A 24,481-nucleotide genomic window follows, 5' to 3' on the forward strand; every position below is an offset into this window, starting at 1 on the left:
AAGCGATTCTCCTGCCTCAGCATCCTGAGTAGCTGGGATTACAGGCATAGGCCACCACGGCCAGCTAATTTTGTATTTTTAGTGGAGACGGGGTTTCTCCATGTTGGTCAGGCTGGTCTAGAACTCCTGAACTCAAGTGATCCACCCGTCTCGGCCTCTCAAAGTGCTGGGATTACAGGCGTGCGCCACCCGCGCATCTTTCAATAGTTAGCATATCTGGCACTTTTGGCTGCCACGGACGGACCGATCGCGGCGCCGGCACCGTTCGTGCCTTCTCTGGTGTTCTTACAGTTGTCCCACTCAGAGACCTCTAATCCTGCCTGGGGCAAACTTTTCCCCGTTAATTACCTTTTAACAACACGTCGCTAATTGCCTAATTACTCTCCGTGCTCTCCGCCACCGTCCCCGGCTGGCCCGGCCGGGCGCGGCGTCTCCGCGCTGGGAGGGAGCAGCGCTGGCGGGCGCGGAGCCCGGCGTCCAGGGCTGGGCTGGGAGGAGCACCCCCCACCGGTCTGCGGAGCCCATCGGCCTATCGAGCCTATTGGCCGCAACTCCATCCTCCAGGGCCTTGCTGGCGCTCGCACGGCTCCTTTTGAATAACATCGGAGCATCCTGGCCTTAGAGCGCTTCGCCACAAGGCGAGAGCGTCAGCTAGGTTGACTGACGCCAAGCTCTGGGGAGAGAAAGGCTTGTTCCCTGCCCACCCCAATGAAGGCCCCAGGGAAAGCAGCCCGACCCCCTTACCCCGTTTCATGTTTTCATAAAAATCATTGTCTGAAATTACCGTGCTTACCGTGTGTGTGTTTACCTGTTTATCTCGTCTCCCCTTCTCTCCCATGTAAGTTCTTGAGAGCAGGGACCTCGCCTGTCATACTCAGTATCCCCAGCCCTACAGCCTTGCCAGGGGCGCAGCCGACCCTCGGCGGCTTTGTGTGACAGGCGTGAACCGGCCAAGCGGCGGCGTCTCTGCTCCGCCCGCGAGGGCAGGGCTGCGAGGATTTCACTCTGGGAGTGAGGCGGGAGCCACCTTCCCAGGGTCCTCTTCGGGGAGAAAAGAGCTTCTGAGGGACTTCTGGGGATGGGAGCGGAGTGGGTGGGGGTGTTTCCTTCCTGATCGGAGTTTGGGAAAAGGGACTGACACTATGGCACTCTGCCTGTTACTGAGACCGCTACCCAGTTCCTCCCCGTAAAACTGTGCTCTCCCTTTATGACCACACGAGGGTCACGTGCTTCGTTGGGGGCCGCGGTACAGCCTGGAGTCACGATGCCCTCCGCCGCGCTGGCCGGGACCAGGTGTGTCCCCGCCAGCCCCAGTGGCTGCGCCTGGGTCCTGTGCAAACACTGCGGTAGGGTCCGCCTCGGCCGCCCAGCCTGGCCTCCCGGCCGCCCTGCCCATTGGCTGAAGACAGCCCCCCTGAATTCTCATTGGCTGTCCCACTTTTCCCTCCACCCCCAGCACCGACCGCGCGCGGCTAGCCGCGGGGGAAGCGACTCTGAGTCCCGGGCTCGGAGCGCAGGCTCAGCTCCGCGCTGCGAGCGCTACGGGCGCAGGGGCGGGGAGCCGGCCCGGAGCGCAGTTTCCAGTGGGGCCGGGGTTTCACCCGGGCACTCTCTGTTTGAACCGAACCCGACAAATGGGCGCATGACGATGGAGAGCAGGGAAATGGACTGCTATCTCCGTCGCCTCAAACAGGAGCTGGTAAGAGCGAAGCTGGCGCCGGGGCAGGGAGGGCTGCTCCGCCCCGACGGGCACCTGATTCCCGCCCCGGCCCCCGGGGAGCCGGGACGTAAGCAGGGCGGAGGAGGGCCAGGGAAGAGAGGAGAGGACGCGGGCCCGCAGGCAGAGGGCAGGGCTTGTCCTCAGGAAAGGGGGCCACGAAGAAACTTTGAGCAAAGATTTGTGATGAGACAAGAACAAGTGACAGAGAGACAGAGGGAGCAAGCCAGCCAGGCTGAAATGTGACACAGAGAACCCCAGAGAGAAGATAGGGCACGCCCAGAGACGGCCAGGCACACGGACGCAGTGGGGCCCCCGCGCCGCCGACGCGGAAAGCGCGAGAGCGAAGGCCTGGGGAGCGGGACGCGGGCGCCTGGGTGCGGGGCTGTGCGGGGCGACCTGGAGCGCGGGGAGGAGGAGAGTGCTGGGTCCTGATCCCTGCGCGGGCACGAGGTCAGCGGGACTGCTCGCTCGAGGGAAGCGGGTACCACCCTGGGCCCCCAGCTCTGCCGGGCTTGGCAGAGCTGGCGCGGCTGCGGGGGCAGGCTTGGCCGGCTGTCTGCCTGGGCTTGTCTGCCAGCAGGGAGGGGGCTGGCAGCTGGAAAGGCGGGGGAGGGCCCTGCGCTGGAGGAGGGGCTCTGCCTGGCAAATCGCGAGCGGGAGCTGCGGAGGCCCAGCCAGATGTCAGGTCTGGGCTTGGGGAGTGCGCAGGGAGCGTTCGGAGGCCCCGCGGTGCAGGGAGTGGGAGAAGTAGCTCAGTCTGGGGGGGTTAGAAATCACCGAAGTCGGGGGAGTGGTGTCCGCTAAAGCTATGTTAGGGAGAGCCAGGTTGATTCTCACTGGCTTCATATACCACTGCCCCCGCCCCCACGCCACCTGCCACCTTTCTTATTCCTTCACCCACCGGAATTCAGGCAAATGTTATGCACATACAGCCCCATCTCTGCTTTGCCCATCTCTCCTTCCACTAGGCTCTCTGTTGTGTCTTTGTCCTCGTCTCTTTTTGTCTCTTTTAGTTTGTCTCTCTTGGAGTCGACTCTTCGCAGTCTCACTTTTCTGCTCTCCTCTTTCTTCTTACTTTACAGAGCCAGGGGCACCCAGGCCACACAACAGCAGACCTGGATCTAGAAAGGGCCAGCTTATGGCTCTCCAGATTCTGTGACAGCGTTTCCCACTGCTGCCTGCAAAGGCTACACTCTTCCTGCTTGGGAAGGAACTTGGCAGTGTGTTAGGGGCCAGCTCTGGGGGTAGGGGGCAGAGTTTGAAACTGCAGGTGTTCTCACTGATGCTTCCTGACCAAGTAACCCTGCCACTCTTCCTGTCAGTCCTACTCCAGGGTCAGCCTGCTCACATCAACGATCATTTCTCTCTCTAGTCCTCCCTCCTGGAGCCCTTTCTGTGGTGACACTCAGATGCAAAAGTCACTGACTCAGAGATAAATTTCTTGAGAGACAGGAGTATTCATTGCTTTTCTTCTGAACTTATGCCATGACCCTTCCCATAGTCGTTTGCACATGCTTCTCATGCCAGATTGGGATGGCTGGCCCCAGCCCACACATACACAATTCTCATTTTTTTCCATTTATGTGTGCAGTACCAGAAAGAAAGCTCAAGGTCATCACAGATAATGTCTGAGGTCCAAGACCCATGCAGAGAAAAGAATCTAATGGAATCCTCCTTTTTGTGCTTCGAATTGGGGACTACACCACCCACCTCAGGTTCTGCCTTAATGGAGGGTTTGTGGGTGTTCCTGGCATGGGCTCGAATTTTGAAATCCTACTGATTTGCATTTTTTATAGCAGTCTAGGTGGGAGGTGGTGAGGGGAGGAAGACAGAGACTACGAGTGCCAGGAGAATAAAAAAGGCAAATAGGAATCTGCACTGAGCTGAGCTTCACATCTTGATTTGCACCCTCTCCTGCCAAGGACTTGAGCCCCCAATGCCTGAGAGGAGGAAAGGGAGAAGCTGAAGTCACGGAGTGCCCCATTAGCTTTCATTTGGCCCTTTGTCTGAGCAGCTTCAGCCTTTGACTGTCTTGGAGAGGAAGCCGAATGCCTGGCCTGGATCCCAGAATGACACTCAGATGGGAGAGCTCTGCACTACCCCCCCCATGGTGCTCCGCTCCCTCCCCAATGCCAGCCTGCTCAGAGACGAGACAGAGCAGAAGGACAGACCGAGCTAGTAGAGTGTCACTCACTCCCTGACACCTCAGTTCAGTGCTTAGGTAGCTGGGCCAAATCTCAGTGCCTTAGTATCCCCAACAGTAGCAAAGGGGAAAGTAGAGCTGAGTTAGTCCAGGGTTAGCCCTTTGGCTGCCTTGCCCAGGGACAGTAGGGATTGAATTCAATGCAGCTTGCTTGTGGCTGGGATAGAAGTGTGTTGACTTAATACCCTAGGTCTGCAATGGGGTGGGAAAGGAGTACAGTTGGTTTCTGTCATGAGCTAGGGAGCTTTTGCACTGCAGATGGCCCATCCCAGGCAGGATCTCCCTTGCCACCCAGGAAGCCATTGTGTTGCTTGGCGCTGCCCTTAGTTTGTGTTTACACAGGCATGGCCTCCTGTAATACTGGTCAAGTTCTATATTCATTTATTTCAGTAAATTTCTTTCAAGAATCACACATTCTGCAGACACTGTGGGATAAACCTGCTGGAAAACAAAACATTAACAGGTTGTGAAATTATCTTTGTCAAGGGTGTTTTGTGCTCCCCTCCTGCATCCTACCCCTGTCCTTGGCCCAGAAAATCTAGGCAAGAAGAGTGTGTTTCTGAAAACCAAAGTAGTGGAACTTCCCAATTCCCTGAAGCAGAAAATTTCATTGTAACAGGTGAGCGCTGGGAGAAGGCTGAGGGTTTGGGGATCCTGACTCAATTAGTTGATAAGTAGAGAGCTGACCCTTTCCTTCTGCCTGGAAAGGGAAGGGGATCGGGTTTCAAGGATGAAATGTGGCAGGAGAAGTAGCAGCAGCTGACACACTTCTTCATTAGAATGAGGGGTTGGGGCTGCAACAGCTCAGCAGGGAACACATCTCTTTTCTCCCTCCAGCCGCCAAAGAGGGGCCCTGCCTGAACACAGGCCTTGGGACCAGCTGTTCCGTACACACAGCTCCCTTGTGGGCTGCCAATAAGTGGGGGTAGACACAGGCACACAGAGGAGGCAGATGTACGATGCTCACAGGGCATCCCTCGTGAGTTCAGATCAGTGTAGAACAAATAGAATGCGTAAAGGCTGAGTGATCAGAGCTCATGAAGTACAGCCAGGCTGGGAAGGCTTCCTGGAGGAGGGAGAGGTTGCAGGAAGCCATCTCTGGGAATGTCTGTCCTAGCTGAGGCATGGGGAAGCAGTTCTCTAGCTTTTAGTGGCCACCAAGTTCAGGGGGTTCTGGCAAATGGGTAAGGACCAGGGTCTAAAGGCAAAATAAGGAGAAGAAAAGTAGGAAATGGAGAAGATACAGTAGGAACAGCCTTCAGATCTTGGGGCAAAAAGGCAAATTTCCTGAGGCAGAAAAAAGCTTTTGCAAAGGATCTCATAATGCCTCTTCTTTGATGTTTAACGCTGGGGAAAGATGACTATGTGACTAGTTAAGCAATGTGGTCAATGGGAAGAATGCATATTATAAGATTTGGGGTCAGGCCAACTTCAGTTCAAATCCTGGCTCTGTATGACCTTAACATATTACTTAACCTCATTGTGCCTTGGTTTTCTCATCTCTAAAATGGGGGTTTTAAAATACCTACTCTATACGGCTACTGTGAAGATTAAATGACAATTTAAGTGCCTCACCAACTATTTGTCTTTCACACATAGCACAGTGTCAGATGTGTCATATCGTAGGCACTTGGTAAACTGTTGATGATGGTTTGATCAGACTGTTTTGCATAAGAGTCATTCATACATAGAACATGTTATTGAGTTCATACTGTGTTTAGGGCATTTACTGGGCACTGGCACTATTGTTACAAACCAACAGACACAGATCCTGTCTTCAGGGAACACATGGTTTAATAGAAGATATAATAATGATATTAATTGATGTTAACATTAATATGCCAGACATATAATTTATGATGTCATTTAATTGCCAAAACAACACTAAGAAGTTGTACTTTCATTATTCTCATTTTATGAATGAGTCAATAAAGACATGGGAAGGCTAAGTCACTTGGCCAAAGTCATAGAGCTGGTAAGTGGAGGAGCCAGGATTCAAACCCCACCAGTCTGATTGCAGAGCTTATGTTCTCAACCAGTACATGTATGCAGACCTCTGGGGCAGAAATAGAGGAGTTGTGCTATATAACAAGCACAGGTTCAGTGCTCTGAGAGAGGGAAGTAAACTCCATCTGGGAGATTGGAGAAAGCTTCATGTCATGGAAGAGGTAGCATTTGAACTAGACTTTGAGGGATAAATAGGGACACGCATAGCAGAAGAAGAGCAATCCAGGCAGATAATGAAACAACATGAGCAAAATGTACAGAAGCTGAAGTGGTGGGGATGTCTGAAGACCAGCTGGAGTTTGCCTAGAGCATAGGGTAAAATGCAGAGAAAAAGTGGGCAACAGTGCTGAAAGAGCTGACGAGGACACACGCTGGATGTCATGCTAAAGAGTCTGGCCTTTTCTGTATGCATTGGAGAGCAGCCCTGGGATCCAGAAGGTGATATGGGGTAGAGGTGGAGGTGGAGGGAGGGAGGAAATTGAGGCAGGAGGATGAGTTAGAAGGTTATTACAAGAGTCAGGCAAGAGACACTGAAGGCCTGAACCAGAAAGGAAAAAAAAAGAAGGTAACTTCTTGAGGTCCCTTGGATGTTCGAGGAAGTTGATTGACTGCAACGGAGAGAAGTTAAAGGTGGTCAGAGGGAAGAGGGCTTGCGGAGACTAAGAGGCAGTCTCCGGGAAGGGGCAGCATTGGAATCCCCTCTCCATCTGTCTGCCCCTTGCCTAAGCAGACCCCCATAGATGGTTCCGTTGGGAAACCGGGCCCATCCATTTCACAGCCCTCACTTCCTCCTTTCTTTACCCTCCTCCCTCCTACAGCTCTTGGCACAGTTTCCACTTTACCTTCCTGTTGAGAGTTCCAGCCAAGTGTGAGGGGCTGTGAAGGTCCCTATTCACTGAGCTGGAGAATGGGCCACTTGGCAAAAGCAGGGCTTTTCCCATTTCCGGCCCTCACCCTCCTCCTAGCTTCCCCAGGGGCTGAAAGGAACTTTGTGGGGATCTTGTGAGTAATGGGGTGGGGGAAGTGAGGCAGGGCACACAGCCAGGCTCATGGGCAAAGCTGGAGCCTGTATCAAAGGCTTCTGGCTGAGCTGGGAGAGGGCGTGAGATGGATGGAAGGAGGGCACAGCTGCGGGATCAGTCGGGGCCCAGGGGAGGGTTTGGGAAGGGAGCCGAGGATGCTGGCGTCACATTTGCCCATCCCTGCTCCTCCCTCACCACAAAGAGCCCCAAGAGGGCCCAGGGGGAGGGTGCTGTCCATGGCCAGCTGACCCCACACAACCTCTGTGGGGCTCAGGGCTGGAAGTCCAGCATGGTGGGATCTGGTTCCCAACTGCATCTTCCCCTCCAGCCCCAGGCAGGCAGTTCCTCTTCCCTCTTCAGATGACTCAGTGAAAGGGAGGCCTCGGAGTCCCTCAAAAGGATGACTTCACGTTCTTCCTCCCCATCTGGTGGTAACTGCCCTTTGCACTTCCTGCTGGCTGCCCTGGTTTCTTCTCACAACAATCCCAGGAGGCTAAGAGGTCAGGGGTTATGATGACAAGGAAAGCTCATTGGCCTGGAGTATGAAAGCCAGCCTTGGGGTCCCAGGCCTCTCACTAAGCCTCAGGACCCCAGGGACCACTGGTGGTGCTCAGGATGATGGAGGCAATACTCCAGGAAAGCTTTCAGTTTAAGATGTGTGTTGATAGGTGCCATCTGTCTATGGCAAGTGTAAACACTTCACACAAGTTCCCTCATAAGTACACTATTTACATAAACAGATAGGAGATGTGTTCATGGAGACGAGGTCCTATGTAGATATGGTGAAAATCATGAAGGAGATCTGGGGAGGAATGCTGGGAAACACTGAGGGAGAAGATGGACCTCCCAGCCCCTGGTTACCTGATCCATTACGTGGGGATAACTCCACCTACCTGGCCAGCCCCTCAGAGTTTAGCCGTGGGGATCAGGCCGTGCAGAGGGAAGGGCTAGTGCTGACACCAGGAGTTGTCGTCTGAGATTCAGAACCCGGGGCACAAAAAGTGGGTGATTTTGCCCAGTGTCATGTGGCCGAGTAAGTCAGGTCTCCAGATGAGTGTGGGGCCCTTCACAAACACCAGGAGGGCACCTGTGGCACTACAGCTCTAATACAGTGAGGAACCCAGGGGCTGGTTTAAACTGCAGCCATGGAGACTGAAGTTTGACATGCAGACTTCCAGAGACGCTGAGGGTGGGAGAGGGACTGTGGGGTGGTGTGGAGGCAACAAGCAGGTGAGAAGACCTTTCCTGGCTTTTCACAGGAGGGATTCCCACAATCTTCATTGGAATATGGTTATTAAGGGTTTTACGTTTGATGGTGGAGCAGGTTAGTTCTGTGTGTGTGTGTGTGTGTGTGTGTGAAAGAGAGAGAGAGAGACTAGGAGTGGGTTAGAAAGAGGTGGCTCTTGCTCAAACTAATCAGGACCAGGTCGACCTTCTTGTGAATTCTCTCAGCTGACCCCTGAGAGCAAGCTGGGTATGATTTGGTGCTTGTTCTGAGGAAGAACCTGAGGCTCCAAGACAGTAAGAGGCTCCGGAGGAACTCCGCACCCTGCAACCTGGAGATAGGTTTAGAGCTACTCATGTCTTCTCGGGATTTTGTCTATCTGAGCTGGCCCCTCTCCTTTCCTCTACCTCCCTTACTGCCCCCTTTTCTTCCCCTTTTGGTCCTGAGGCAAGGGAAGCCCGGGGACCTGAGAGGATCCCAAGCTCTGGAAGAAGAAGGCATATCCCAAGCTCGGCCTCTGACTCTTCCTCCTTGGGTGATGGCATCCCCTGGGGTCAGTCTGGAAAGGCTGTTATGCTGGCTCCTCTCTTAGTCAAGAACCAGCTAACGCTCCTGCCCCACCACTGTCCTGGCCCTCCCAGGTTCCCACAACTCCTCCTTCGCTTCTCATCCCTCTCTCAGCTGCCTTCTCGCCCTTCAGTGTCGGCACCCTGGATGTGGCTGGGCTGACTGAACATGGCTGGGAGTGGGCAGGAGGGTGCCAAGACTTCCCTTCCTTCCCTCCCCAGCCTCTGCATGGGGCAGGAGTGGGGAGGGAAAAAACAGGACCTTCTCCTTGTGCTTCTCCTTGATTAGACCAGATATAAGGAATGGAATCCTGTCATTACTATGTGCTAAGTTTCACCAAGGAAGAAATGTTGTGAAAGTACATGGGAAGTCTTAAACTAACAGCCAGAATTCACCTAATGCTTTCTTGGTTTCATGCAGAGATACACATTACCTCACCTAATCTGCACAATAGCTGTATGAGGCAGGAACTGTTATTCCCATTTTAAAGAGTGGAGAAATTTGGCTGGGCGTGGCAGCTTACGCCTGTTAGCCGAGCACTTTGGGAGGCTGATGTGGGAGGATGGCTTGAGTCCAGGAGTTCGAGACCAGCCTAGGCAACATGGTGAAACCCCATCTCTACAAAAATACAAAAAAGTTAGCTGGGCATGCTGACCTGTGCCTGTAGTCCCAGCTACTTGGGAGGCTGAGGTGGGAGGATTGCTTGAACCCACGAGGCGGAGGTTGTGGTGAGCTGAGATCATGCCATTATACTCCAGCCTGGGCAACAGAGCAAGACTGTGTCTCAAAAAAAAAAGCATGGAGAAATTGAAAAACAGAATGTAAATAACTTGCCCAGGTCACACAGCTACTAATGGCAGAGCTGAGATTTGAACTTTGTTCCATTGTCTCCAGAACCCAAGTTCTTAACCAATGCAGAATATTATTTTGCAGATGGGTGCAGTTTCAGCACTTGCTTACTTACATAGGGCCTCTGTTTTATGGGCAGCTTGAATTCATGCATACCCACACATTCATTCTCACTGGAAAACTGTGCAAAATGTCAGCATTATTTCTTCTGGATTTTTCCACACTGGAAGAGATTGAATGGGGTCATTTCATTCCTCCCTCTACCTCCGACCTGGGCTGGGTTTAGCCTTCTGGAAGGAAGCCTGCCAGTTTGGACTCCTTGCCTCTGGGTGAAACGAAACCTTGGGAAGCAGCCCTGCTTCTTTCTCCCTGTGTAGTGAGTTACTGTCTGAGGGTAGCAAGCAGCCTGGAGGGTGATCTGGGGTGGTCAGTGGTATTCAATATGTGTTTTATGGGCATGTAGCAAGTGCCAGGTGCTAGCGAGGTTCTGGGGTGACATACTGATATATAGATCTCAGCCCCTGTCCTCAAGGAGTAGATACTCAATACATATTTCACAAGGGACTGAGCATTTAAATGCATAAAGGACATGAGGTGAGTGCATAAGTGGCAGGACTACAGGGAAGAGTATATTAAATATCACAGAAGATTTCTAACAGGAGCATGGGGGGTACGTCTCAGGGAGTAGGGATATTCCTGGAACTGAAAGTTGGAATTCTGTCCTGGAGGATCTTGACTGCAGGACCAAATAGTTTGGATTTGAGTCTGGGCATTGGAGAGCCACGGAGATGACAGGAGGTGTGTGCTGGGAAGACTGATCAGGTGCTCACATGTCTGGTGGTTCGGAAGCTGTCTAGGAGGCTTCTGCAGCATTCCTGAGGATGGAAGGAAAGATATGCGACATTTGTGGGAGGAAAAAATCCAACATGAGTAAGTTGGGCAGGAGCAGGGGTAGTTGAATGGAGAAGCCAAAAATGACTGAGGCTCTAGGTAGGGAAGACAAGGAAAGTGGCATTGGAGGAAGGGGGAGAATAGGGAAGTCAGAGGGAGAAGCAGTTTGCAAGGGAGGCACTGAGTTTGGTCTGGGGCTTAGAGTCTCCTCTGACTCTGCTCCAGGTCTTAGCAGCTGTAGCTGAGTGCTTCCAAAAGGAAGGGGTCAGTAGAGTAGAAGCAAAGAGGCTGGAGAGAGGGGCTGCCAACAACATGTGCATCTGTCCCACAGGCTCCGTGTCCATTGTTGCTCCTGCCACTGCCCCCCATTCAACTGGTGAAAACTCTGGCAAATCCCAGGGCTGTCAGGGCCTGGAACCACCATTTCTTCTTGCCTGTCTTGGGGAAAGTGCACAGAGCGTGGGCAATCTCCACGCCCCAGCAAAGGCCTCCTTGCCCTCAAGGGCAGTCGGTCCTCCACTGTCCTTTAGTGCTGCTTCTGCTGGCTCATTGAGAGCCTGGCTGGAATCTCCCATCCCCCCCAGGGCCAGGGTTGGCAGGGGGAGGATTTGACCCAGAAGCCTGAGAGGGTCAGCTGCAGCCCAGCCCTGCAGAGCCTCTGTGCCTGCCCTTCCGATCCCTCCACCTTCTGGGTTTAGCCCTGTGCATTAAGACAAGCCTGGGAGGTAAGATGATCCCACGGGTCTCTGGGGGGCTTAAGAAACAGATGGTCCCCGCATATGAGGTTTGCTGTTGGTAACTTGATCAGGAGCTGAGGAGGGAGCTGGCAGGACCAAGGCAGCTTGGGCCCAGGAACTGGGAACCTTGTGAATGTTATCAGACACAGCCCCCCCTCCGCCCCACTGCAGCCTCCAAATTAGGCCCTCACCCAAGTCAATCTCTCAGCACCTTCCAGCTGGCAGCCGGGACTCAGGCCTTAGACACCCACAAAGGGGCTGGGAGAATTGGCCCCCAGCATCCCACTCTGGCTTGGCCGGGGCAGCAGAGCCAACTGGGCTAAGAAGGCAGGAAGAGTGTCGAAGCCAAGTCTGAGAACAGCTGAGAGAGGACAGGTGTTTGGGAGGGAGAGGCAGGCTGAGAAGCGCTGGGTTTTCAGCAAACAAGAGTTTCCTGGCCTCCTTGTCTCCCTCCTGACCAGTCAGATATGAACAGCAATTGCAGGAAACCCCAGGCCTACCCTTTCTCTTGGGGAATCTGAGCTCTTCCTTTTCTACTAATGCCCTTTTCAGCCCTTCTTCACTGTCCTGTAGAGGACAGAGTAGCCTTAAAGTCCAGCTCTGGGTGCAGGCAGCACACACCTGTGGTCCCAGCTACTCAGGAGGCTAAGGCCAGAGGACTACTTGAGGCCAGGAGTTAAGAGGCTGCCGTCCACTATGATTGTGTCTGAGAATAGTCACCACTGTGCTCCAGCCCAGCAAACAGCAAGACCCTGTTTAAAAAAAAAAAAAGCCTAGCTCCACTGCCCACTGCCCAGCCATCTCGAGTCTCGAGGTAGTACAGGAGGTTTGGGCATTCCTTATCTGAAATGCTTAGGGCCAGAAGTGTTTTGGATTTTGGATTTTCGAATATTTGTATATATACAATAAGATATCTTAGGGATGGGACCCAAGTCTAAACATGAAATTTATGTTTCCTATACATCTTATACATACAACCCAAAGGTAATTTTATACAATATTTTAAATAATTTTGTGCATAAAAGAATTTTGACTGTGTTTTGGCTTCCACTTGTCACATGAGGTCAGGGTAGAATTTTCCACTTTTGGTCACGTTGTGGCTCAAAAAGCTTTGGATTTTGGAGCATTTTGGCTTTCAGATTTTTGGAGTAGGGATGTTCAACCTGTATTTGGTAGTTAGGACTACAGCATCTGGAGTGGGACAGTACCGTGTTTGAGTCCCAGCTCTATGACCTGTGTGACGTTACGTAAGTTACTTCACCCCTTCCAGCTTACTCATTTGTTAAAATGAGAAAATAGCAACCTCATACGGTCTATATAAAGATGAAATGAGATGAAGCACATAGAGTCCTTAGCACAATTCCTGTTACAAAGCAGACTCTCATATTGTTTTTTCCACCATCATCACTGTCATCATTTCAGGGAGGCCCAGGGAGGAAGAGCGCTCAGACTCAAAAAAGGATGAGGATGGGCACTACAGCTTTGTGCACTTCAAGCTGATCTCAGCCCCACCTCTTACTATCTTATCTTGGGCAAATTACCTGTGAAATGGGAACAGTAATAGTCACTACCTCATAGGGTAGTTGGGGAGATGAAATGTCTGTGTGTGTGTGTGTGTGTGTGTGTGTGTGTGTATGGGGTGGGGGGAGCCTTCTCAGGACAGTGCCTGCCTTAGCTAGTTAGCTACCATTATTATTTCCTTTACCCAGCACTGATCTGCACTGCACTAGGCTATAGAGAGATGGGGCTGGTGGCAGGCTGGATGACCCTGGAAGTGTATGTTTGGGTGGGGGACCTAAGTTCAGGGCTGGGAGAGGCACTGCTGCCCACTGTGGCTCATAGGCCCCATGCTTTCTCTCTCCCCTGCAGATGTCCATGAAGGAGGTGGGTGATGGCTTACAGGATCAGATGAACTGCATGATGGGTGCACTGCAAGAACTGAAGCTCCTCCAGGTGCAGACAGCACTGGAACAGCTGGAGATCTCTGGAGGAGGTCCTGTGCCAGGCAGCCCTGAAGGTCCCAGGACCCAGTGCGAGCACCCTTGTTGGGAGGGTGGCAGAGGTCCTGCCAGGCCCACAGTCTGTTCCCCCTCCAGTCAACCTTCTCTTGGCGGCAGCACCAAGTTTCCATCCCATAGGAGTGTCTGTGGAAGGGATTTAGCCCCCTTGCCCAGAACACAGCCACATCAAAGCTGTGCTCAGCAGGGGCCAGAGCGAGTGGAACCGGATGACTGGACTTCCACGTTGATGTCCCGGGGCCGGAATCGACAGCCTCTGGTGTTAGGGGACAACGTTTTTGCAGACCTGGTGGGCAATTGGCTAGACTTGCCAGAACTGGAGAAGGGTGGGGAGAAGGGTGAGACTGGGGGGGCACGTGAACCCAAAGGAGAGAAAGGCCAGCCCCAGGAGCTGGGCCGCAGGTTTGCCCTGACAGCAAATATCTTTAAGAAGTTCTTGCGTAGTGTGCGGCCTGACCGTGACCGGCTGCTGAAGGAGAAACCCGGCTGGGTGACACCCATGGTCCCTGAGCCCCGAACCGGCCGCTCACAGAAGGTCAAGAAGCGGAGCCTTTCCAAGGGCTCTGGACATTTCCCCTTCCCAGGCACCGGGGAGCACAGGCGAGGGGAGAATCCCCCCACAAGCTGCCCCAAGGCCCTGGAGCACTCACCCTCAGGATTTGATATTAACACAGCTGTTTGGGTCTGAATCCTAGAGACAGAAAGTTGACTGAACCTGAAAGGCCAGGTCCCAGTGCTGGGCCCCTGGGGAGGAGGGAGGGCGGGCGGTATGGCTCTTGAAAGCCCAACTCCAAGTTCCTTTCCCCCAGAAAGCGGGGAGAAGCCAGAGTTCTTGGCTCAGGACTGAAGGGAAGGTGGTTGGGGGAGGCTGTCTTGGGGGCTAGCTGGTGGAAGAGGTAAGAGTAGCTGGAGAGTGAGCTGTGCGTGTGTGTGTGTGTGTGCATGTGTGTGTGTGTCTGTCTGGCATGCACGCACTCACTTTGGGGCTGGAAGTGACAGTAGGTGAGGGCAGAGGAGGAGATCAGAAAATCCCTCTGACATCTCCACTGCCCCCAAAGACCTCCGTTGAACATTCTGTATGGAAAAGAGCCCTGGAGCATCAGGTTCCCCAGATAGGCCCCCAAATAAAGACCTGTCTATGGCTCTCCCAACCTTCTGTCAGCTTCTTTGGCAAGACATTGCTCCCGGCACAGGGACTGAACCCCAGGCCTCCTGGGACTGGAGCAGCAGTGAGGCAAAACCCGACCCGCTAGCCCTTCCTGCCTTGGAGGTTTCAGTCCATACCTGGACTCTGAGAAAATGAGCTGAATAAGGAGTACAGTGTGTAAGGAGCAGCCAGGGAAGCCCTAGACACTCCCCGCATCTCCCCCATGCACAGGGGAAGGATGTTGACATAGCACTGGGCTGTTTGAATGCCTTTTCATCTCCATGGTCTCATTTGAAAGTGAGCGAGGCAGGCAGGCATGATCCCATTTTCCAGATAAGGAAACAAGCCTAGATATGCTACATGTCCAGGAACAACTGCAGCCAGGAGGCAGAACAGCCTAGGCCTAACTGCAGAGTAGAAACTGGACCCTGGAGTTACCAACACTCCTCCCCAACAGTTCTTAGCGTCCCGCAGGCCGGGCGCTGTGGCTCACGCCTGTAATCCCAGCACTTTGGGAGGGCAAGGCAGGCGGATTACCTGAGGTCAGGAGATCCTGACCAGCCTGGCCAACACGGTGAAACCCCGTCTCTACTAAAAAAAAACGTAAAAATTAGCCGGGCGTGGTGGCACACGCCTGTAAACCCAGCTACTCGGGAGGCTGAGGCAGGAGAATTGCTTGAGCCCGGGAGAGGGAGGTTGCAGTGAGCCGAGATCGTGCCACTGCACTCCAGCCTGGCTGACAGAGCAAGACTCTGTCTAAAAAAAAATAAAAAAAAAAAACAGTTCTTAGGGCCCCATACCCCACAACCCCTGTCTCCTGCACTTAACTCCCACCCGGGTCAGAGAACAGCCAATTCACCAGTGAGGTAAAAGTGAACCCAGAAGAAATAGCCACTTGATTTTAAAATTCCTAGCTCCATTCCGTGGCCTCCTCCCCACTAGACGCAGCAGTCCCAGGCCTCCTGTTCCCTCCTCACCTAGAGGCAGCCGGGACGGAGGGGGAAGGGCCAGGCAGCAGCTCAGCTCCGGCTTCTCTAAAGCCACTCTGGGCACGTGGCCCAGGAGGGCCACCTAGCGATCCAGGGCCCCCCCCCCCAGGACTGCCCTGGGAAGCCACTGTCCCTCCCACTCCAGTAGGGAACACTCACTGGCTGGGAAAAGACAATGTGGATCTTCTTTTGGGCTGACCAAGCCAGGAGGGCACACCCTCCCACTGCCTCTCTCTGCCTCCCACTGATTGTCCCTCAGCCTGATGGGGTGTGACAGCTGCAATTAGAGGCAGGATTCCTTCCCACCCTCAAAGCATTAATAGCCAGTTGGAGAGGCAAAATAGTAAGAAAAGGCTCTTCTGCTTGCTTCCTGGATCCCTGGGGAGAGTGGAAAGAGGGGCAGAGCTCAAGATGGGATTATGGGGGCACAGCCGCGGTGGTTAGGGTCACTCTCAAATCCTACCCAGTCAAATGGTAAGATGTTTCATTTTTGGTGGGGGAGCTGCAGGAGGGAGGAAGGTGCTCATGCTTTTTGGGTTTTGTTGAGTACTCACTGTCTGTCAGGTAATGTGCACATCTCTCAAACTTAGAAGGACCCTACAAGGCATTGTTCTCCAGACACATCTATGGAGGTTATTAGGGGGAATGTAAACTGCCCCGATTGGGCTGCTAGCAAAGGAAAGGACAGAGATTTGAACAGAGGGTTGGGTTATCTGGCTCCAAAACCCCTGTCCTTTTCTTGCTATTTCTCTACCTGGAGTTTGCCAACTGAGCAAGCCCACTCTGGTGGAGCCAGCCATTGCAAATCCTTTGTGTCTTCCCAGAGAATACCAACATTTCAGTTTTGAGTGAGGGAACGTTGGCTCTGACTGCCTTTGGAGGTGGAGATGGTGGAGGTAGTGGTGGTGGTGGTGGTGGTGGTGGTAGTGGTGGTGTGTGTGTGTGTGTGTGTGTGTGTGTGCGCGCCTGCGCGTGCTAAGAAACTGCATGTTAAGATTCCACCTACTGAATCATGAGAGGAGGAAGTCGTGGGACGCTGGCTGGTGGAGAAGCCATCTAGCATATTATTCAAGATGACACCAGCTCCAAGTCTGGAATGAGTCTGTGGGAAACCAAGGTACTTCTTGGACATTCACCTATAACTCACCTGTTTCGTGGACTGGTCACAGTGGTTCGGATAAATTGAACAGAACTTTATGAACACCTCCCAGCACCAGGTGTTGTTATAGAAACTAAGAACAGAGCAATGAGAAGGACCCAACTCCTGCTCTCAAACGGATGTAGTGGAAAATAAGCAGACTTTGAACCATTGGTTAGTCAGAAGAGACTTGGGAGACTGAAAACTTGTTTCAACTTGGGCCAGAACAAAAAATTAGGAAGCAACACTTGCTGCCAACATGATTTACAAGTGCCAGCACCTTCACCTCTGTTACTTCCTTCTCACTACACACTGAAAGCAGTTGCTCTTGTTTTACATGGACAGGCTCAGAGAAGTTAAGCAACTTGTCCAAGGTCACACAGTAGTGGAATTGAGATTGAATCAGTTCCAACTGACTTACAATCTTGTGCTTTTCAGACGATCCCACTAATTGTCCATATCTGTTCCAAAGTCAAATCAAGAGGAACAAGAGCAAAGTCTGTCCTCCCATATTATCCATGGTCCTGTGTGGATCATAAATGGCATGCTGACTGTCTGATGGAGACTTAATTTTCCCTTCCCCCTGGACACCTGCCATGGCAATGACAGAGGCTGTATTTTACTGAAGTGGAGGGAAGAGGTGAATACGAATGCCTAGGGCCTAAGTATACAGGAAGGTGTAGGGAGAGGTAAGCAGTGTGTATGTGGAGGAGATAGTGGACGTAAGCAGAGAGAAATCAGAGAGCTTAATTCTTCCTCTGGGGCGCACTTTGTGGTTAATTAGGACATGCAAATGAGCTAGAAGCTCATTTAATATCCTCCCTGACATGTAGCCCCACCCCACCCTGCCCCACTTCCCTGGCAGGTACAAGGGCTACCTGATTGGCCCAGGTATCTGTGGAAGGTTCCACCTGCTTCTTTGTGGCCCAGGGAACAGAAAAGAGTCCCTGCTGGGCATGGCTAGTGGGGCCGGCCTGGTCTCCCTCCTCCCTTTCTCTTCCCAACCTTTCAGACTTGGGACCTCTCTTTTCCCTCTCCCTCAGACACTTCCCTTGTGCCCCACCCCTCAGGGTGATCTCTGAACCCAAACTTGCCCCAAAGAAGGTTGCTCTGTCCTCTCCACATCCCCATCTCCTCCCTAGGGCCTTGTTGGGGAGAGGCTCCTCCATCTTTCCCAAGTCACACCATCGTTTCCTACGTGGTCTGGACAAGAGCAAGAGCACACCTTGTCCCCACCTTCTCCAGAGCAGCCACAACCCACCTCAGGTGCCTTCCCCATCTGGTGCAGTTAAGGCACTTCTGCCAGCACCATGGTATGAGCACTAGACTTGGAGTTAAGATTTGAGAGCCCCCTCTGTCACTGTGGAAGCTTGAGCATGTTGCTTGATCTCTCTGAACCTTGTGTTTCTCATCTGTGAAAGGTGATAATGTGGGGCTGCTGTGAGATTTAAAGGACATAATGCACCTACAGTCCAAGCACTGCCTGGAATACAGCAGAAGCTCAGCAGATACTGGACAACCCATCCCCTTAGTAGAGGCACTAACCATGTGACCCAAGGCAAAAGTGCTTAAGAAAAAGTGCTTTCTCTGAGCATTGGTCTCTTCTTCTGTCGAAACATTTATATTGATTTAATATCTCACAGGATTGTAGCAAGGGTCAGAGAAGACAATAGGTGACATGTTTTTGTACACTGTATACTAGCCACCCAGATGGGCTGTTATTTGCTAACTGGCAAATTTACACTGTTCCCCAAAGGATGACATGCACTGGGGAGGCGGGGGGTGTGGAGGTGGAGAAAGGCTGAGCTTGGAGAAAAGGTGCTTGAGGACCCCACTGCCTAAGGACCTGCTCTAGGAAACATTCCCACCCCCTACACCCTAGCTGCCCCTCACAGTCAACCCTTAAGGACCTCAAATTCTTGGCAAGGGGTAAAGAGTTGAAAGTGCCAAGTCCTAGTGGTTTTGAGAAGCCTCTGGTCTGCTCTTTCTGCTCTGTAAAGCCTTAGTTGCCAGAGTCCCCTATAGCCCCCACATCGCTCCCTTCCTCCTGCCCTCCGGCCACCCTGGAAACTAATGGCCTAAAGGTGCTGTGGCTGTCCTAAAATCCAGTCCCTCCTGATGGGGTGGAGGAATCTGTGAAGCCCACCTTCAGGAGAGGTCTCGGGGCTCAGGCTGGTGCTGCCAGAGAAAGGGTGACTGAACCAGAAAGGCCTAGGGGAAAGCAGCTCAAACTGCAGCCATCCCCTTAGTACGGTTATTAGGATGTCCCTTGCCTTCCTTTTGCCTCCTCCACCCAACCCCTAAAATAAACAGTATGATGAAACCTCTCTTCCAGATTCCCTCTGAATTTGACAGAGGACGTACTTCCTGGCTCTCTACCCTTCAGTGAGTCCTGACCTATCACTCTGTCCACCCCCTCCAAGCCCCAGATCTACATACCCCAGTTCTGGAGCACACATGCACATGCACGGGCGCCCCAATGAAGGCGGCCTTGCCAATGTCCCGGAAACAAAGTCCTTGAATTCTTACACTCTCCTCTCCCACTGGAGTCCTCCTCGTGCCCGCCACCACACATACACACACACACACTATCCCCTGAAAATGCCTCTGTGTTCCTGGTCGGAGAGGACACTGAGGAGCAGTGTGTCCCTGAACACAGTTTGGGGCAATACTTATTTGACAAGGGGACCATGACAATCACCGTATGCTTTCCCTTTTCCTTGCATCTTTGAGGAGAAAGAGCAGAATTCTATGCCTGGCTTCAGGCCATGGCTGCACACAGTCCCTGGCTTCCACTCACAGAACCTGTTCACCTATATGCCCCTCTGGGCATGTCCTTCAAGATGACTGGCCCTTTACAGGGACATACCAGAAACACTGCCAAAAACCAGCTCCTGTGAGCTCTACACCCCCACCCAATCTCATTCCCAACTCGCCTCCACCCACCATGACCTGGCTCTGGGCTGTCTGCCTTGTCCCTTTTTGAGTCTTCTCCACTCTGAATGTGATGACCCCAGTTTCCTTCAACTGGCCAGGGAAGGGTGGCTCAGGAGCCCATCTGAGGCTGCCTGGGGGCTGCTGGTTTGCAGGGTAAGCTGTCCTCATCCAAAGGAAGAATCAAGTTTTGTTTTCCTGTGGTTCCCTTGCTCTCCCCCTGCCTCACCTCGAGCTTCCACTTGGGCCCTTTCCCATGCTTCTACTTGAGCCCCGCCTGCCTCACCGTCTGCCTCACCACCACCTCCTGCTCAGAGTCTGAAGGACAGAGGAGTGAATGCAGGATCTGTCTGCAAGATCCTGTCACTTCATCCTGTTTCCTGTCCTCCCTGGTGTCTAGCCCAGTCCTGCCCAATTAGATCCCACCCACTTTACCCTCCAAGGTGATGGGTTGAGTGTGCCAAGCTTGGGTTCTTTCCATGCCACTAGGTCTTTGCATATGCTGTTTCCTGAGGAATCTAGTTCCCCCACTGCCAGTATTTGTTATGTAAGTTACTTCTGTGCATGTTTATCTTCCCCTCTACATTGTTACGTCCTGGGTGGCAAATACTCCTTACTCATTTCTGTACCTCTAGTACTGAGCACTGGGTTCCCGGGTGACCTCCACTCCTCAAAGTGAGCCCTGGGCTGAGCCCATCTCCTGCTTCAGGGAAGACCAGCAGTCAAGGCCTCCTTAGCTGCCTCCTAAAGCCCATTTTTCACTCTTGTCCTCGGCCCATTCTCCAGAAGAGGGGGAGCTGTGGCCAGAGTCACTTTCAAGAGAGCAGGAAAACTCTCTGTCCCCAGCCCCCTCTCCAAGCTGTTGGGCAGTCTCCTTTGTCCCTGGCCTGGTGCTCTGGCTTCTCCACCCTAGCCTCCCAGGCCAATTCTATTTTAATGTAGGCCGTCTGGTGAGCCTTAGTCCTCACCCCTCCCACTCGGCTCCCTGTCCCCATTGTCATGCTCTTATTGGCTATCCAGAACTCAGGCCCTTCAGATGATCACAGCCAATTCCCACGTCTACTCAATCCCAAGTGGGTCCCAATTTCCATTCCAGAGGAAGTCACCTTTACCCTATCCTCCACGTTTTTTCCCTGTCTTCCTCGATCCCTTTCCACTCGTCTTCCTGGCTGGGTTCATCTCCTTGTCCTCTTTGGCAACAACATCTGGTCCCAGATTTACCCTACCCAAAGATTTTTTCTAATTTGCTATGCTGGTGGCCCCACTGGGGACATTGAGTCTGCTACATTCTCCTCCCATCATTGTGATTATGGAGGGAGGGGCAGGGCAGGGCAGGGCAGTGGGGAAGGAAGTTGAGAGTTGGGTGTTCAGCGCCTTCCCTGCCTCCGGCTCCACTACTGGCCACACTCCAGGCATTGTCTCTCTACCAGGGATTGAGCTGCCAGTAAGGCAGCAGCAGTATAGTCATTTGTGTAGAAGAGGTAGGAAAGCGGGGGGTGGGGGATGGGCAGATAGGCATTAAAAAAGAAGCAAATGGAGTAACTGAACTGAAATCCCTGCATAGCCTCAGCTCCCTGAGCAGAGGTGCCAAAGCTAGTATCATCACACAGGTCACCTCCATGTCCTGGCCCAGGGCCTCCCCTTGCACTCCCACACCACGCAACTGGCTTAGGGAGCTGAGTTATCCTAGTAAGCAATGGGCCAGATTGACTTAAGCAGGTGTTAGAATCCCTGCTCTGACGTTCCAAGCATCTGTTAAGTCAATTCATATTCCAGAAAATGAAATTCATATCCCAGTTAGACTTTATGTCAGTGATTTCAAGGGCCCAAATAATTCCAAAGCTTCTGACCTGGGCTTCAGGACCCTGCTGGGAGTATAAGGATCAAACATCTCTTTCTCCATGCACATGTATCCCCTCTCCAAGGAAGACAGGCAGGTCCCAGTGCCTAGTCTCACTATTCCAAATCCTACTTTCCAAACTGAGGAGGCTGCATGCTTAGAGTTCCCTTGATCCTGGTGGCTGCGTCGAACTCCCCAACCTATGCAACTGGAGACATTAGTGATGCTAAGGGCAAGGATGACAGTGGCTAGAGAAGTGTGGCCCGTGCCCTTCGTCTCACCCAGAAGAGGTCTGATGATGGGACCCTGGTGGGAACATTGGTGGCTAACAGATGGGGGTGGATTAAGGAACAGTCCCCACTAAGCCTTCTCAATATGATATGGTAGATCACTAGGATGGGACAGAGGGGCTGCTGTCTCATGCTGTTCATGAAGTAGGAGTAGAGAGGAAAACTGGGAGGATACCAACAGTCTGCCTGCCAGGTAGGAGCCACGTCCTCTGCTAAAGAGTCTGAGAAGAGCAGAATCATGGCAAGTGAAGCAGAGGAATACAGGGCGAGAAAAAGAGATTTTTCTCTTCTTTAACATCTTTGAGGGCCAAACAATGAATGCTGGTTCCCTTCTAAATGGAACATTTGTCTGGGAGTCATGGCCTTAGAGGTCATCTTCGTTAGAGAAAGGGGGGAAATGAAGTGAGAAATGAAGAGAGGACCATCAGAATTCATAAGAGAGGAACCCTTACAACTGTGATTTTCATGCTACTCAGGTCTGAAATTTCTCCATCCCTGTCCTCATCAAGTCTCACTGAGGTGGTTCCTATGCCCTAGATATTTAATTCAACCTATTAGATAGATAACTTCTTGTTTCAAGGCCAGCCATGACATGGCCCCAATGTATTCTTCCAGCCTATTCCTTCCACATTTCCCAACACTAAATGGAACTAGACAACTTCTTGTTCATTTCCGTTTTCTGCACTTGCTTTTTCCGGAAATCTGTCTATAATATTCTTCCTTACTCTCACCTGTTGAAAATCCCACTTTTTTTTTTTTTTTTTTTTTTGAGACAGAGTCCTACACTATTGCCCGGGCTGGAGTGCAATGGCATAATCTTAGCTCACTGCAACCTCCGCCTCCCGGGTTCAGGCGATTCTCTCCTGCCTCAACCTCCCGAGTAGCTGGGATTACAGGCGCCCGCCACCACGCCTGGCTTATTTTTTGTATTTTTTAGTAGAGACGGGGTTTCACTATGTTGGCCAGGCTGGTCTTGAACTCCTGACCCTGTGATCCGCCCACCTCAGCCTCCCAAAGTGCTGGAATTATAGGAGTGAACCACCGTGCCCAGCCAATCCCACCGTTTCTTAAAGGCCTACTTCAAACGCCCCTCTGAGGAACTTCAAATCTCCCCGAACGGAAAGCATCTGTCCCGTCTCATACTACTTTCCTTCTTTGAGACCTTTTCTACACCTATATACCACTTTCCCTCCTGCAACTATGCCCACCTACACTCTTGAGTCAGCTTCTTTACTTTTATACTAGACTCCACCCGTTTAGCTTACTGTTTTCCTTCTCAATGGGCCATCCCCCTTAGCTCAGAAATATGCAGTTTCACCCATCTTAATAGGGTAATACATGCTTGATGTCTCCAATGTTTTTCTTCGCATTTTTTCCTGTGTCTACTCCAGACACTGTCCCCAAACATTCCACAGTCCATCAAAGTCACCAGTGCCCTCCATGTTTTTCTCTAATTCCAATCCATCTCTCAACCTCTTGATAGAATTCCTCAGGAACCTCTTTGCTATCTACACTCAACCCTACTGATCCTCCATAGCTTCATGTTTTAAAATACTGAATGTCCTCTCCAGACTGCTTCTGCTGAATTCGACTCGTATCCAACTGTCTACTATAAATCTCTAGAATGTGACACACTTCTTACACACAGTAGGTTCAAAATGGAACTCCTGCCCATTCCTCATTCTCCTTCCAATCTGCTCCTGTCATAATCTTCACTTGATTATTGGCCCAAATCTTGGATTCTTCCTTGTTCCCTCTCTATTATACTCTTATGTGTCAGTAAATCCTGTTGGCTCCACTTGCAAAATACACCCAGAATATAGCCACTCCACTGCTACCACTATGGTCCAAATCACTGTCCCTCACATGATTCCGTGTTCTAAGTGGTATCAGCCTTCATGTTTGTCCTCATATGGGCTATTCTCAGCTCAATGGAGCACTCCTGATGGCATATTATGGTTGAGGAGTCTGATCACATTATACCCTCTGCTGAACTCCTTTCCGTGGACTCAACACAGAGTAAATGCTGTGGGAAATTTCCCCCTACCCAATCCCATTACCTCTCTTTTACTACTCTTCTCCCACTTGCTCACTCTGCTCCACCCATACTGACCTCCTTGCTAGTCTTCAACACACCAGGCACATGTCCACCTCATGGCATTGGCACAGACCCTTTCCCCAAGGAATGGAAAATCCTCCTTTCCCCCAGGCAGTTGCATGGGCTGCTCACTTTGAACACTTACTCGAGTATCAACTTCAATGAGATATTAACCCACTACTACCACCTCTGCCCAGTACTCTTGCCCCTTTACACGGCTTAATTCTTCTTCAAAGCACTCATCATTACACAACAGTTATCTTTTACCACTTTCTAAAGATAAAAACTCCATGAGGAAAGGGATCTGAGTCTGTACTGTTCACTGTTGTTTCCACGGCATGCAGATCAGCACTTGCCATACAGTAGAAGTGCAATGAATATTTGTTGGTAGGCCCCTAAGGATCATGTCCTGTTCTGATTTGCATGTCCTACAACATTCAGCACAAAAATTTGAACATGGTAAGCTTTAAAAAAATTCATTGAAAACAACAGCTCAAAATAAGAGTCACACCACTGTTTAAAATGGGAAGGTTTATTAAGGTTTTTCCTCAAGAGGAACAGCCAATCTCTTGCTTCTTGAGAGAAGCAATTAGTGGGAAATGTATGTCACACCTTGGGCCCAGAACCACAGGAGGCCACTTCTCAGCATGCCCAACGAACATACATCATCCCCAATTCCCATTTAAAGCTCATTAATGTCTACAAAACAGAATCCATGTTGCCTTCCCAGAAAACAGAACTAGGAACCCAGTCAAAGCTTCCAGCTGTTCTCAACAAGAATATTTAAGCAAGACAGGGCAATAAAT

The 24,481-nt window shown here is 51.7% G+C and overlaps 1 protein-coding gene across 1 annotated transcript; it reads left to right on the forward strand.

The window, feature by feature from the left end:
- Positions 1–1,568: 1,568 nt before the first annotated feature.
- Positions 1,569–18,840, forward strand: INKA2 (inka box actin regulator 2). The gene is made up of 2 exons (XM_004026349.5): positions 1,569–1,699; positions 13,091–18,840. Exons 1-2 carry the CDS (start codon positions 1,643–1,645, stop codon positions 13,925–13,927), a joined length of 894 nt encoding a protein of 297 aa, XP_004026398.1. The 5' UTR covers positions 1,569–1,642; the 3' UTR covers positions 13,928–18,840.
- The last annotated feature ends 5,641 nt before the right edge of the window (positions 18,841–24,481 follow it).

The sequence above is a fragment of the Gorilla gorilla genome, chromosome 1 (assembly GCF_029281585.2).
Source record: "Gorilla gorilla gorilla isolate KB3781 chromosome 1, NHGRI_mGorGor1-v2.1_pri, whole genome shotgun sequence".
Taxonomy (NCBI): domain Eukaryota; kingdom Metazoa; phylum Chordata; class Mammalia; order Primates; family Hominidae; genus Gorilla; species Gorilla gorilla.

Coding starts and splice junctions, on each gene's coding strand:
- INKA2 (XM_004026349.5), top strand. CDS start 1,643: ATGACGATGGAGAGCAGGGAAATGGACTGCTATCTCCGTCGCCTCAAA. Junction 1,700..13,090: donor GTCGCCTCAAACAGGAGCTG/GTAAGAGCGAAG, acceptor TCTCCCCTGCAG/ATGTCCATGAAGGAGGTGGG.